Below are 13,203 nucleotides of genomic sequence, written 5' to 3' on the forward strand. Positions count from 1 at the left end.
ACAACTCCAAGGTAAGGTTGTTACCTTAATTCTTTTCCTCAGTCTTTCATTTTGGTATCAATGTATTTGCAATGAAATTTCATACAGGAGTATATGCATATAACGTCCAAAACCACGGTGCGCCCCTCCCGCAGCCAAGCCGAAAGCGGGCCAATTTTTCATTTTTGACGCCATACAGTACTTCATCGTTAGTGGACATTCATCTACTGTACTAAATTTTTGATGCCATACGTTGTCATTAGTGGATTATAGTGTTAAGTTGAACATACTAAATTTTTTCCCCTTACAGGTATTAATTTCTGCATCTTGTGATCTGCATTATAAAATATAACTTGGCTTCAAAAATCAATTACGTTTATTTATATGGACTAAAAAGCTAATGGGAGAATTGAAGCAAGTGTGTGCAGGATGTACAGCAAGTGCCTGATATTGGTGGTACCCGTGCACACAGTAGCTAATGGGGCTGTGTATACTAGACCCCATCTCATTTCTTCGAGTATGACACACAAATAAAAGGAAACTTGTTTTTGTTTCCCAAATAGATATAACTGACTACTGTAGCTTGTTTTGAATCATAATTGACCAAAATGACTCTTAATTTCATGATTTTAGCAATAACTGGCATTGCTATGTTGCTACGGTAATAAATATGTAGGTTACATAATACAAAGGATTTTTTTTTTTTTCTGCTGCAGCAGCCAAATTTAGTCTGTACTTCTGGAGGGAGCCTAACAGTAGTTACCTGAAGCTTGCCACACTGAGATAGCTTCACCTATCCTCCATCCATGTTTGGGCTTTAATCCTCAGTCGCTTCTCCCTGGGTTTGCTTCCAGAAACTATATCATTAGAGTCCACAGATGCATCATATTTCCAGAGGTTTTATTCATCCTGCCTTACTCCATCTTTGGCTCAGTTGGACTTTTGATTCATCTCGACAGATCAGGACCTCACCACCTTGATTGTACCATCCTCATTTGAGTTCAGGTTGGCTTCAGCCTTATGGTTATGGTATGAGGTTCCTGATTCTTCCTGGCTTGCAGATAACCCTCTGATTTCCCCTGGGACTTGGCATGGTTTTGTAGTACCCAAAAACTTGTCAGCATGTCATGCTTGCCCAGACTTGGTCCCTTAACCTTTTGTCCCTCTTTTTTCTTAAGATGGTTGTCTCCTCGGTGATCTCAGCTGAGGCTGTTGCTTTCCAGCTGCTCGGCTATGTGTCCCCTGCTATATTCAGAAGCAGTCCTTCTGGGTTAGGGCTCATCTGTGGTTGGGCAGGAAAAGCTGATTTTTGGGACGTTGTATTTCCTCCAGTCTTTTTCTCTTCTAGTTGGCATTGTTGCAGACATCACACAAGGGTGCTTCTGCTTGGGTGATTTAACAAAGGTCTTGGGCCAGAAATCCTCTCTACAGCATTGTTTGGTGATCTTTTTTTCTGTAGCTCTGGTCCTAGGGTCCTTCAGCAGATCGGTTCAGAAAAGTTTCTTGCAGGTTCAAATTTCTCCTCCACACTTCACATCAGGTGTTTTTTTTACATGGATCTATCATCATTTGTGTGATGTTCAGGTGGCCAAATTATTGGTATTTCAACAGTGTCTTTCATCACGGTGTAGTATATGGTTTCTTGGCACCAATTTGGTCTTTTCATATCTCCATTTTTCATTTGGCAGGGGTTTCTTATTCTGCAGTCTTCTTTTCTGTTTCAACTGGCCAGGGGATGCATCGTTTTCTTTGATTACGGCTATTCCCAGCAACACAGCTCTTCAGGGATGCATTATTTGTTGACCCCATCACCTTGATCCCCCTATTCCATCTTATGTCATGTCATCTACAGTGTCATTAAATCTAGCTAGCCTGTAGTCTATCCTTGAGCCTATGACATTTGAAAGTTAGCAACTCTGACTGTTGTATTTTCTGATATGTATTGGGCTGATATTAAGATTTGGGGAATTTGGAGGTCTATCAGGGTCCTAGTTTCCCATCCTGGTCTCTGCTCTTCAGGGACTTGATCTTTGCTTTCCTCTCCCTGGTGAGTCTGATTTTCCTATTCTGTGCAGTTAGAGCCAACATTCAGCCCATCCAGAAAACCACTGGCTCCCTGGTCCCTTCCTCCCTTTGGCCTGATAGTTGTTGATAGGGAACCAGCAGCTCCTGGTGGTGCTACTTCCTGGTGTTGGACAGCTGTAACTAAGGGTAGACTTGCACTACTTAGTGGCTCTTTTGCTGCTTCATTTCTCTCTCTCTGTGAACCATGCAGTTGTCTATTTTGCTCCATTTCCATTCTATGTGTTTCTTCAATGATGGTGATCATAAGAATCACCAGCTTCCTGAGCGTCTGAGAAGGGGACAGATTTTAGCCTCTGGTTTCCAGTAGAAAATTAAGGACTCCTAGGGATGATGTAACTCATTTGTGTGGAAATATCTCCGGGTGCTAGCTACAGGGATCCATCGAGGGACTGCCAGAAAGATTTTGGTTGTGCTGGGGTGCACTTGGGTTCAGACATGCCTGTTTATAAAGCATGCTGCAGTTGACATTAGTAGCCCGGTTGTTTTGGCAGCATTTGGTGATGGTGTTATGGTGAGCAGCCCAGTGCTTGGGGTTTTTGCTAGGTTAGCTACCTAGGTAATCTAGGTAATCTAATCTAGGTAAGCCTACCTAGGCTTTGGTAATCCCCCTTACGGGTTTCTGGCATGGTCCGTTATGGATTGGCCTGTACTCGTCTAGTTGTGCTTGCAGGGGTTGAGCTTTGGCCCTTTGGTCCCGTATCTCAACTGTCAATCAACCGGTGTACAGATTCTGGAGCCTATTGGGCTCTATCATATCTACATTTGAAACTGTGTATGGCATCTGCCTCCACCACATCAATGCCTAATGTATTTCATTTGTTAACTACTCTTGACACTGGCACTGAAAGAGCTTCCAAGGCGTTTCATCACCCTTATGACCTGATGATTATCATTCTTTCTGCCTTTTCCAAGCTGCCTGCTGAGTCTGATCTCTGTGAGGTGAGCTCTTACTGGGTCTCTGCCCTTACTGAAAGAGCTTTGAGTTAAGAAGCTTTTCAAGAAACTGCCATTTTGTGAGCTAGAGTTGCTCAGGTTGGGCACTTATGGCATACTGATCATCAGGATGCCCCAAAGTTGGCATTTAGGGAAATGGAATTGGAGGTGTTGAATACCTCCACCTGGACTAAGTCTGCACCTCCTCGTCCTTCCCCTCCTGGTTTTCCTCCCCCGATTCTGGCTCCGAAGGTTTCAAGAGTCGGGGTCAAGGTTTAGTTTGGGGTGCAGCTTGGCCTTCTCCAGGGGTTAACTCATCCATTTCATTGGAGGAGGCAGTTGAACCTTCTCACCCAGTTCGGGTTTTGGGACATTTGCATTCATAACCACCCTCTCCCATCCCCCGCTCTGACCCTTCTCCTTTAGAGGACCCTTCTCTGCTGCAAGTGGTAGGCGACGACTATGGTTCTGCCTGAAGTCTTCATGGCAGTCTTCTGGAGCTGAGGGGGAGCCCGAGTAGAGTTCCATGTGTGTCTTTCAACCTTTCACTGTCCCATTTTTTTGTTTTGGGAACTCTGTTAGGTTAGAATAGGACACTTTAGTATGACAGTTTTTAGACGTTGGGAAACCTCTGGAGGACGGGTTGTACTGCAAGCCTCGCAATCGGGGAACGGCACTGCAATCAGGCCGACACAAGGAGGTCCACGTCAGGGTGCCAGAACGGCCGGCAAAGCCAAGGAAAGAGTCAGCGATGACCCCACCATCTCGTCCATGGGCGAAATGCAAAAAAGGGCCGACACAAACCCCTCAAACCGAAAATCTGAAGGAGAGCAAGACACTGACCAGACGAAGAATCGACTTAAGAAAGCTACAGCAGCCCAGCCACTGGTTCCAAAACTGGCCCACCCTGCCCAAACGCTGGTAATGCCCTAGCTACCATGAACACCAGGACGACCCTTTACTACAACCTTATTTGGAGACTTTCAATGGAGAAAAAGGAGAGAGAGCAAGAAGAGCCAGGGGCCCATGCCAAAACTAAAAGGAGGTCAGCCTACTGACATATGAATTGCGAAGCAAAAACACAGCCAACACTGCCTGAAGGACAAGGGCATAGAGCTAAACTACTGAGAAGAGCTAAACTACTGGCACAGTGGACTTACCACTGTGCCACAGCAGTCCCCGTGGCGCAGTGGTAAAACACTCGCCCGGTGCTTTGTGAGCACTTTGGCCTGGGTTCGTATCTGGCCGGGGAGGATTGACCGGCTGCCAATCCTTAACTGTAGCCTCTGTTCACCCTGCAGTGAATGGGACCCTGGTTGTTAAACAATTTGGCGGGTTGTATTCCGGGGAAAATTAGGATTAAGGATCTGCCCGAAATGCTATGCGTGCTAGTGGCTTTACAAGAATGTAAGAGCTCTTGTGTATATAAATAAAAAATTAAAAATTGAGTATGCAATAATAGTTTCTAGGTAACCACCGAGGACAATAATACTTCTGTGCATACCTCCTATTAAACTTTAAGATTTGCTACTTCAGTTTCATATTCCAAGATTAGTATCAATTTTTATTTTGCATTAATTGGCAAGTTCTTTATCTTAGTTTTAATTTTCTTGTATCTTAAATGAGATGCCATCATCCAAACATAAATAAACCACAGATACCACTATCCAAATACAATTAATTCACAGATACCAATTTCCAAAAACAATGAAATCCCAGACACCAGCTTCCAAATACAATTATATCTCATCTTACATAGCACTAGGTATTATGCATCGAGACACTCCTCAGAGTAATTATCCTACAGCTTCTCTACCACATACATACCTCAACATGAATCTTTCAACAAGGACATTGTTAACTAGGATCTTCTCTTAGACTCTTTCCTCATTTACAGGTGTACATCCTTAGGCTTAAACTATATGTGAATAATAGAACTATTTTTCTCATTATACTTATCTTTCTATCTGTAGCCATTGCCAATTGATCTAAACATCTTTTGGGGAAATAAGTTTAGGTAATCACCACTAATCTGGCATGAAATTCTACAATCGATTCAGTGAATTTTGACAATTACACAAAATTTACAGATAATTAATAATAAAAATACTTTAATTTTCTTGATAATTGATACTATTATTGTAAATAAGTACATATTACAATAATTTCTCCCAGGACCTTGTTTTACTATCAGCAGTCTTGGCTTTTAAACAGGAATTTTTAACAATTGTAATCAAGATGAACTCTAATCTTCAAATTACTGTATGCTCTGAGAATTGAGTTGAGCTTCTGATTAATTACTGTTATGATGAATACCTGGCCATCAAAACCAGAAATGAATGATCACCAAAACAGAGAGTATTGCATTTTACAGTAAATGTAGATCATCAAAACCAGTGCTTCTTAAACTGATCAATAATTCAGCTGAGCGTGAATATAATTATTTTGGGGAAAACGCTTTTTCTTGCACGACAAATTGAATTATATGCAAGATGACATGCAAGGGAGGGCAAGAAGAAACCTACAAACAAAAAATGAGGAAATTTAGTCATTGATGAAAGAAATTTTGTAATCATAATTGAATAGTTTAAGAAACACTGGTCTAAACCTACGATGTAGTTATGTTATTTCAGAAAAAATGGTCTTTGTTTGAAATTTGGTTTGATCGCTGGTTTACAATTATTTGTGTTGATTTTGTTGAATAATCTGTCTCGTGTATAAACTGTAACTATAAAGTAACTATCACTTTTGTTGCTGTGAAAACAAAATATAATAAATTAAATACAAGTCATTGGAAAGGATAAACCAAGTAATATAATTAAAAGGAATCTTGTTGAGGATTTATAACACTGAATTTTCTGGGGGAAGCCCTCCCCCTTGTTGCTCCCTGAGGCTTACTTGTTGACATGGCTCCCAACTACTAGGTCACCTCAGCTGCACACTTCTGCTTAGCCTAACACACACACCAAACCCACAAACATGGGCTTCCCCTCACACAAGCACAGAGAGTAGGTCATACACTTATATATATACACTTATAAAGTAATTACACTTAGGTAATACTCTGCCAGCACACTAGGAAAGCATCCAGAAAGGTCCACAACTCTTCCTTCCCTTTTGGGTGTGGTCCACCCTGCTTCTGTTCCTCCTTACCCTGCTTCTGTTCCTCCTTACCCTGCTTCCGGCTCCGAAAGGTCTGAGGGTTTCAGAGTCGGGTAGGGTTTAGCTCAGGGCGTGGCTTGGCCTTCCCCCAGAGTTGGCTCCTTCCACTTCAGACGTGGAGGCAGTCAAGTCATTTAGTTCCGCTGAAGTTTCGAGGTATTCTTACTTCCAGTCAACCCCCTTCTTCCAAGACCTCGTCTCTGGACTCTGGCCCAGATGGTGGATGTGAACTCTGGCTTTGCCCCAGAGCCTGTGTGTTTAGCTTCTGGGGCTTGCTGAAAATCTGATTGAGGTCCTTGAGTTCCCTTAGACCCACTTGGTCCTCTCTCTCTCTCTTCCAGAAAGGACCTTTCAGGGGGAGGGTTTTTTCTTATCCCCACCTCCTTGCATTTTTAATTTTTCTGCAGCTCCCCCACAAGCTTCGTTTCTGCATACCATACTGTCCATCGGATTTGACTTTCTGGAGTTTTCCTTCATCTCGGATCCCGCTCTTCAGTTGTTTGGGAGGATCTCTTCTAGTACCTCCTGCGTGACTCAGGATCCAGGGTCCTTCACCCTGGACCCTGCTTCTTTTGAGGATGGGTCTTCTTTGCTGTACTGGCTGAACTATGAGGCTTCAATCTTCCAGACTAGTGATCAATCCTCTCTCTTTCTTCCTTGGGGCTTGGCGCAGCTTCTGTTGTTCCCGCACACTCAAGTGGCTTGAGATCTCGAACATGTTCCAGGCATTTTTGGGCGGCTCCTCTTTTGGATCGCTCAATGACTGCCAGTTTTTCCCACTCCTTCCCAGGATGTGGGGGTAATGCAGCTGCATGCCCAGCTGCCCCTGTCTGACTTTATGCAGATGATCTATAGGTTTACTTGCATTTGGCTATGGTCATGTACTTTCTTGCCCTCATAGAGCTTTTTTTCTGATTGGCTCCATTAGCACAGATTCGTTTAGTTTGAAGTCGAGTGAAGTTGCCTTGTTGTCTGCTGTGGCAGCTTCACTGGCTATGCCTAAGTTGTATGCACCAGTGCTCTGGGAGTCAGTAGTGGCATTCTACTGTGTCTTGCATGCCAGCATTGTGTGTTGTCCCAATCCTTAGATTCAGCTTAGTCCTTGGCCCTTTTGTCTGCCTCATTTTTTCCCCTTCTCTTTCTAGAGGATGCTGTTACACAGTTCTTCTCTTCGGTGGCAGTTTCATGCCATCCCATTTCTCATTTATTGTGTACTCGGGGTGGTTTTCTTCCTCATTTTCAGAGGCAGCTGGGTATGGCTAAGGATTCACGTATTACTGGACAGGAAAGGCCCTCATTGGAGCCAGATTCTGGGTCGTATGCACCTCCTGCTGTTGGTTCCTCTTCCACTTGTCAGTGCTTCATGGAAATACACTACTGTTCATGGTTCACACTGGGCCTTTAGCAATTTGCCACTTTCACAGGGCAGTGGAGGTGGGAGGAAGCTCACCTGCTTCCTGACTCCTAGTCCCTTGCCTTTTTGCCTTTTTGGGATGTTTCTCAAGGCCTTCAGTGAAGTTGGATGATCCATCCTGCCTCTCTCCTCCCTGGGGCAGGGTTTTTGAGGCAGAGTTCTTCTCCTTGCATATGTCAGGTCATTGCAGAGCGAGTGGCTTCTGGCATGGTCAAGACAACTGCATCTCTTCACTGGGTGTCTCATTTCTTCCCGGTCCAGAAATAGGACTTAGTGAAGCTCTGGTTCATCCTCAACCTTTTGAAATTGAATTAGTTCATCCCCTGCCTCACTTTCTGCATGACCACTCTGAGCCAAGTCTGTCTTGTGTTAGAGGATGTGGCTTAGGTGATTTCTCTGGACCTCAAAGACACTTGCTGGCATGTCCCCATACTGCCGAGGTTCAGTGATTGGCTAGGTTTGGGCCCTCAGTCAGTCCGCGTGTCTGCTAGGAATGGATATGGTTCTTTTCCAGCTCGCTAGTTTCAGGTTCCTGGTAAACTGATGGAAGTCCCAGTTGGTTCCGTCCCAGGTTCGAATTTGACTGGAACTTGTATGGGATTCTCAGTTGTTGCTGCTTTCCCTTCATCGGGTGGCTTTACTACAGTTGCAACATTGCCACCTTCTGTTGTTGAGGTGGCCCTGGATGACTGCATTTACTTGAGCAGTTGTGCAGGAACCTACACTTTGCATGCATAGGTTTTCCTGCTGGGCAGGGTGTGGCTTTGGAAGACTGGGCCAGAATGTGTTTACGTCCAAAGAGTGTACAACGTTTCAGTAGACAGTCTCTCTCTCACTTCCTTCCAATCTCCACAAGTGGACTGTCGACACCACCTACTTTCGGTGGTTTTGCGAGACGTTCAGGCGCCCTTACGTGGATCTCTTTGCATTTTCTCGGAATCGGCGCGTTCCATTTGAATGTGGCTCTGTTTCCAAATTGTGAGGCCCTCACAGTGGATGCCTTTTGCTGGACTGGTCATGGTGGGGGGGGAGCTACTTTACCTTTTTCCCTCAGTACAGCTGATGCTCCAGGCCCTGTCCAGGCTGGAGTCCTACCAGAGCAAAGGTGGTCCTTCTGGTTTCTTGGTGGCTGGCTCAGCCTTGGTTTCAAGCACTGCCTGTATGGTATCTGAACCAAAGCATTATTCTATAGCTCCACTTCTTTTAGAAGAACGGTCCAGAGATGTACCTAGTTTGTTCTAACTTCCTGGCTCTTCATGTCTGGTTTTTCTAGCACATCTCTATTCAGCAGGTGGCTGAATTAATAGTGTCCTACCTGTACTCATCATCCTGGCAGCAGTATGAAGCATCTTGGTGCTCTTTTCTCCACTTCATTATTTCTCCTTCGGCCTGCCCTGCTCATGTGCCGCCTATGCCTTCCTTTCTTTTTCTCCTTTTATGGTTTCCGCCTCAGTCAGTGATTCTTTCTTTAAGGCATTTTTGCACACCTCTGGTTATAGAGGTGTGCACCTCTATAACCAGAGGTGAGCACCTGTTGGTGCACATATCTGGTTATAGAGTCAGTAAGCTACATGCTATTCTTGAGAGGTGGGGGGCTTTTGTTCTTTTTTCCTATTGGCATTATGGTGGGCGTTATGTTCGTTTACAGCCATCTCCTTTTTTCTGGCAAAGAATGAGCTGGTGGGCTTCAGTTGAAGCTCACCAGTAAAGAGGGGTACTTCAGTTGTTGAAGTTTCATTAGTTCTGCCAGGGGGTGAATCATGTGCTGTGCCTGGTCGCAGCTCTTTGCCATTACCTTCGTGCTACCGATTCTGAATCTGTGGAAGCTTTGTAGATTGGGCCTTCTTCATTGGTTCCCTGTTCCAAGACTTGTGTTTCTCAGGCCATCTGCAGTGTCATTAAGTCCAGCCAGCCTGCGGTCTACCCCTCATGCCCATGATGTTCACGAATATGCTGCTCTTGCAGTGGTTTTGCTAACATGCCCTGGACTGATGTTCAGGCATGTGGGGGAAAAAAGGGGGTTTTGTCAATATAACAGTTTTGGTGGCCCATAATTTAATTAATGTTCCTGGGCCTTGTCATGCTTGTGTTGCTCTGGGTCGTCTCTCTGTTGACCAGTCTCTTTTTTTTTGGGGAGGGCTTGAATACTTGCGGTTTCTCCTCACTGGTAAGCCCGTTGTCTCTCTTCTCCATGAGTAGTTAGTGTTGAGGAGCCACAAGGGGCTCCCCAAGAAAACCAGCATTGCATGTAATGAAACATTTCTCTCTGGACGAGCCCCAGTGACTCACAAATTCCCTCCCTCCCTCCCTCCCTTTCCGAACCCAAGGTTTGTCAGTTGGTGTATGTGTACTCCTCACATCTGCTCCAGAACTGGCTAGGAAGGCTGGGAGCGACTTGGAGCGTGCTGACGAGCTTGCACTAATTTTGAGATTCAGTCATTTGTTTACATTGGTTGGGTTATTCATTTGGTGGTTTTGAGGCTTTGGTTCCTTTGATAACAGCAGTGGTAATTATTGGTTTGTTGACTTTTTAGATGTTTTCCTGGTGGAGTGGCAGAGTGTCACCTGCTCTCTGTGCCTTTGTTAGGAGGTGGGGGGGGGGGGGGAGGTGGCAGGTTCTGGTCCCCAGCCAAACAGAACTTCCTGACTAATTTAACCTAGCAGTTGGACGCCATCTCAGCAAGAAACCCATCGAGGCTCATCGAAAAAGAAGCATTTTATAACATTCAATGCTGTTTTTTTTAATATAAAAAAAACATCAGAGAAAAACATACCCACTATTTAGTAGTGCAAAAATATTGAGCAAACATTTTCCATTATATATCCAGTATCTACAACAATTAAATAAACAAAAATGCAGTGATGACTGGTGTATATATATATATATATATTGCACTAGAAAATGTTCCATAAGATAAGGATGTCCCAACCAGTTCTTGGGTATAAAAGTATGGACTGACAACTAAATATATATAACAAAATATTACTATGACTACTTTTGCTGCTTAACATTACATGCTGAATGACTGCACAAGCTAACTAACTCGTGTCTACTCTACACAACAAAATAAGAACTGTATAGAGCATAAAATAACATATATTGCCATCTTGTCAATAAACATTACCCGCCAAACACACACAGAAACTACGACGTTGGTACGACGTTCGAACGAGTTTTAACACCTCCCTCCTAACCAGTTATAACAACCAATATAGCAAGTTGTAACAATGTTCTAATACGTCATAAACACGTTAAGCCAAGATGTAACAACTTTATTACAAGTTGTAACAAGCAGAAAATAGAGACAGTTACGGTTTGTGTTTCCAGGGTATACTCTGAAAATTGCAAAATGTTTACTTCATACTCTTTCAAATATAGAAGTTTTCTAATAAGTTGAGACAACAACAATTCACATGGTAAATAAAATGTAGTTTTAGTTTAAGTAATTGTCAATGGTTGTTATGTAAAGCAGCAAGGGCCAAAATTGTTTCCATTAGCATACTACAGATAGTTTAACAACAAAGCTCCCAACTACTTCCTCATAGAGAAAACTTGTCAACACTTGCAACAGTTATAGTAACGATAAGCTCTTAATATTTGAAGAATTAAGTACCGTACTGTACTTATTTCAAGACTTCGTCAAAGTTTTTCTCTCTACTTTGCTCCAAAAACTACTACTGTACTAATAAATGAGAAGCACTATATAAGAAATGATCAGTAATCTCAAGAGTAAACAAAGAAATAATATGCGAGTGAGTGAGAGAGAGGAAATCAGATTCAGATCTTATATTAAAGGTCAAGAGCATGTAAAGTGTTGTTATGTGGATAAAATGATGGGCAAGGAAGTAGGGAGGGCGGGGGGGCAGAGGAGAGATGGGAGGTCATTAGACATTACTTATCTGCTTTGAGGTAATGGAGCATGGAAGATCTCCAAGCACAAGTTTCCCATGTGGGCATTTACCTTGGTACGATCAATAATGTGAAGGAAGTAGGATACAGGCTTCCCTGTCCAAGACACTGAACCCTTGAGTGGGGACAGTTCCGACACGTGCATGATGGTGCCAATATCTGTTTAGAGCAGGGAGAAACTAAATTACCATCAAATATGCTTAACAATAAATCATTCTAAAAAGTAAATATACCTTGCTATCTGCAACACAATAAAACAAATTTAATAATGTTAAAATGTAATTTATATATCACATGAAAAAATATAACAGGCTAAATGAAATATAGTACTTTTAAGATTAAGGCAAAATCAACTGTTATTTTTAATTCTTTAATGACAAAATCCTTAAACAAATATATTCAGAATTTTTTAATTAATGTACAATTCATACAAAATAAGTTTTGCTGGATGTAATATCTGCATTTCTTGCTATAATTTACAATGTCATCAATCATAATAAGAGCATTAAAGGAAGTATACTGCTACTCAAAGCCTAGGGGACGTACACTCCTACTCATAGCAGGTAGTCTTCTATGTTGAAACAAACACATTTTAAAGTTACGTAAGAAGTCTGAGGAGTCGAGAGAAAAAGGTTCAATCCAATTCTACCACCTCAATATTTTCTCTTAGAAACATCACATTCTTGAGATTTCATCATGTTTCTTCCATAGATAATAAGAATAAGAGATTTAGAAGGAGGAAGAAGAATAGAACAACAGGATTCATAAGTCATTTGGAGACAGAAAATATTGCTGACAACAATGTACTGCAACCAACAACTAGGGTAGGTAGCCATGATGGCATATAGGTTTGAAGCCTTGTACTGGAACTAGCCAATCACTCACTACCTCTGATAAATTGACCAGAATTTCGGGATTCGGCACCAGGAAACAGAATCTCGAAAGGCCTAAAGAGGAAAGCTGGCAACGCAGCAGTGGTGAAAGGTCACCGAGGCACACACCCATTGATTGCGGTGGCAATGAAACAAGACTGCTGTGGAGATGCCACAAGAGCCATCAAAGCCAACCTAGCCCAGAGGAAAAGACGATGCAGACAAAGTTCAGGTTTCTGTACAACTGCTCGAGCAACAGCCAAGTCACCCTGGGCCAACAACACCAACAGATGGCAATGCTGCAGCCAGAGGAAGGGAACACATTGCAGATCAATATCCTAAACGAATTATTTATGAATGTGACACCACCATCGAATCATGTATCACATGTCACCTAACCCCCTTAACTCTGAAGTAGTCATGTACAGCATGCCCGTGCACTCTGCACCAGGCCCAGACTCCTGGAATTCTACATTCATCAAAAATTGCAAAAAAACACTATCACAGGCCCTTAACATCTTTTGGAGACAGAGCCTAGATTCTGGTGTTATTCCTGACATACTTAAAACATCAGAGATTATGCCACTTCAGAGAGGAGGTAGTAAAGCTGATGCAAAAATTATAGACCAACAACTCTAACATCGCACATCTTGAACACTTTGAAAGCGTGCTAAAAAGTAGGATCACAAAACACATGGAATCATAGTGTCTACATAACCCTGGGCAATATGGGTTCAGAACAGGGGCCTCCTGCCTCTCACAATTGCTAGATCACTATTACATGGCCTTAGATGTCATGGAAAACAAAGAAAACACTGAAAAACATAGATTTTGCACAAACCTTTGAC

General features: G+C 42.9%; 1 protein-coding gene across 1 annotated transcript in view; it reads right to left on the bottom strand.

The window, feature by feature from the left end:
* Nucleotides 1-13,203, bottom strand: part of LOC123760254 (DOT1 like histone lysine methyltransferase grappa) — a 245,157-nt gene that overhangs the window by 85,859 nt on the left and 146,095 nt on the right. Inside the window, exon 6 of the mRNA XM_069338436.1 lies at nucleotides 11,536-11,642. Coding sequence (XP_069194537.1) covers nucleotides 11,536-11,642 — 107 coding nt within the window. The remainder of the gene's footprint in view (nucleotides 1-11,535; nucleotides 11,643-13,203) is intronic.

This window comes from Procambarus clarkii, chromosome 39 (assembly GCF_040958095.1).
Source record: "Procambarus clarkii isolate CNS0578487 chromosome 39, FALCON_Pclarkii_2.0, whole genome shotgun sequence".
Lineage (NCBI taxonomy): Eukaryota > Metazoa > Arthropoda > Malacostraca > Decapoda > Cambaridae > Procambarus > Procambarus clarkii.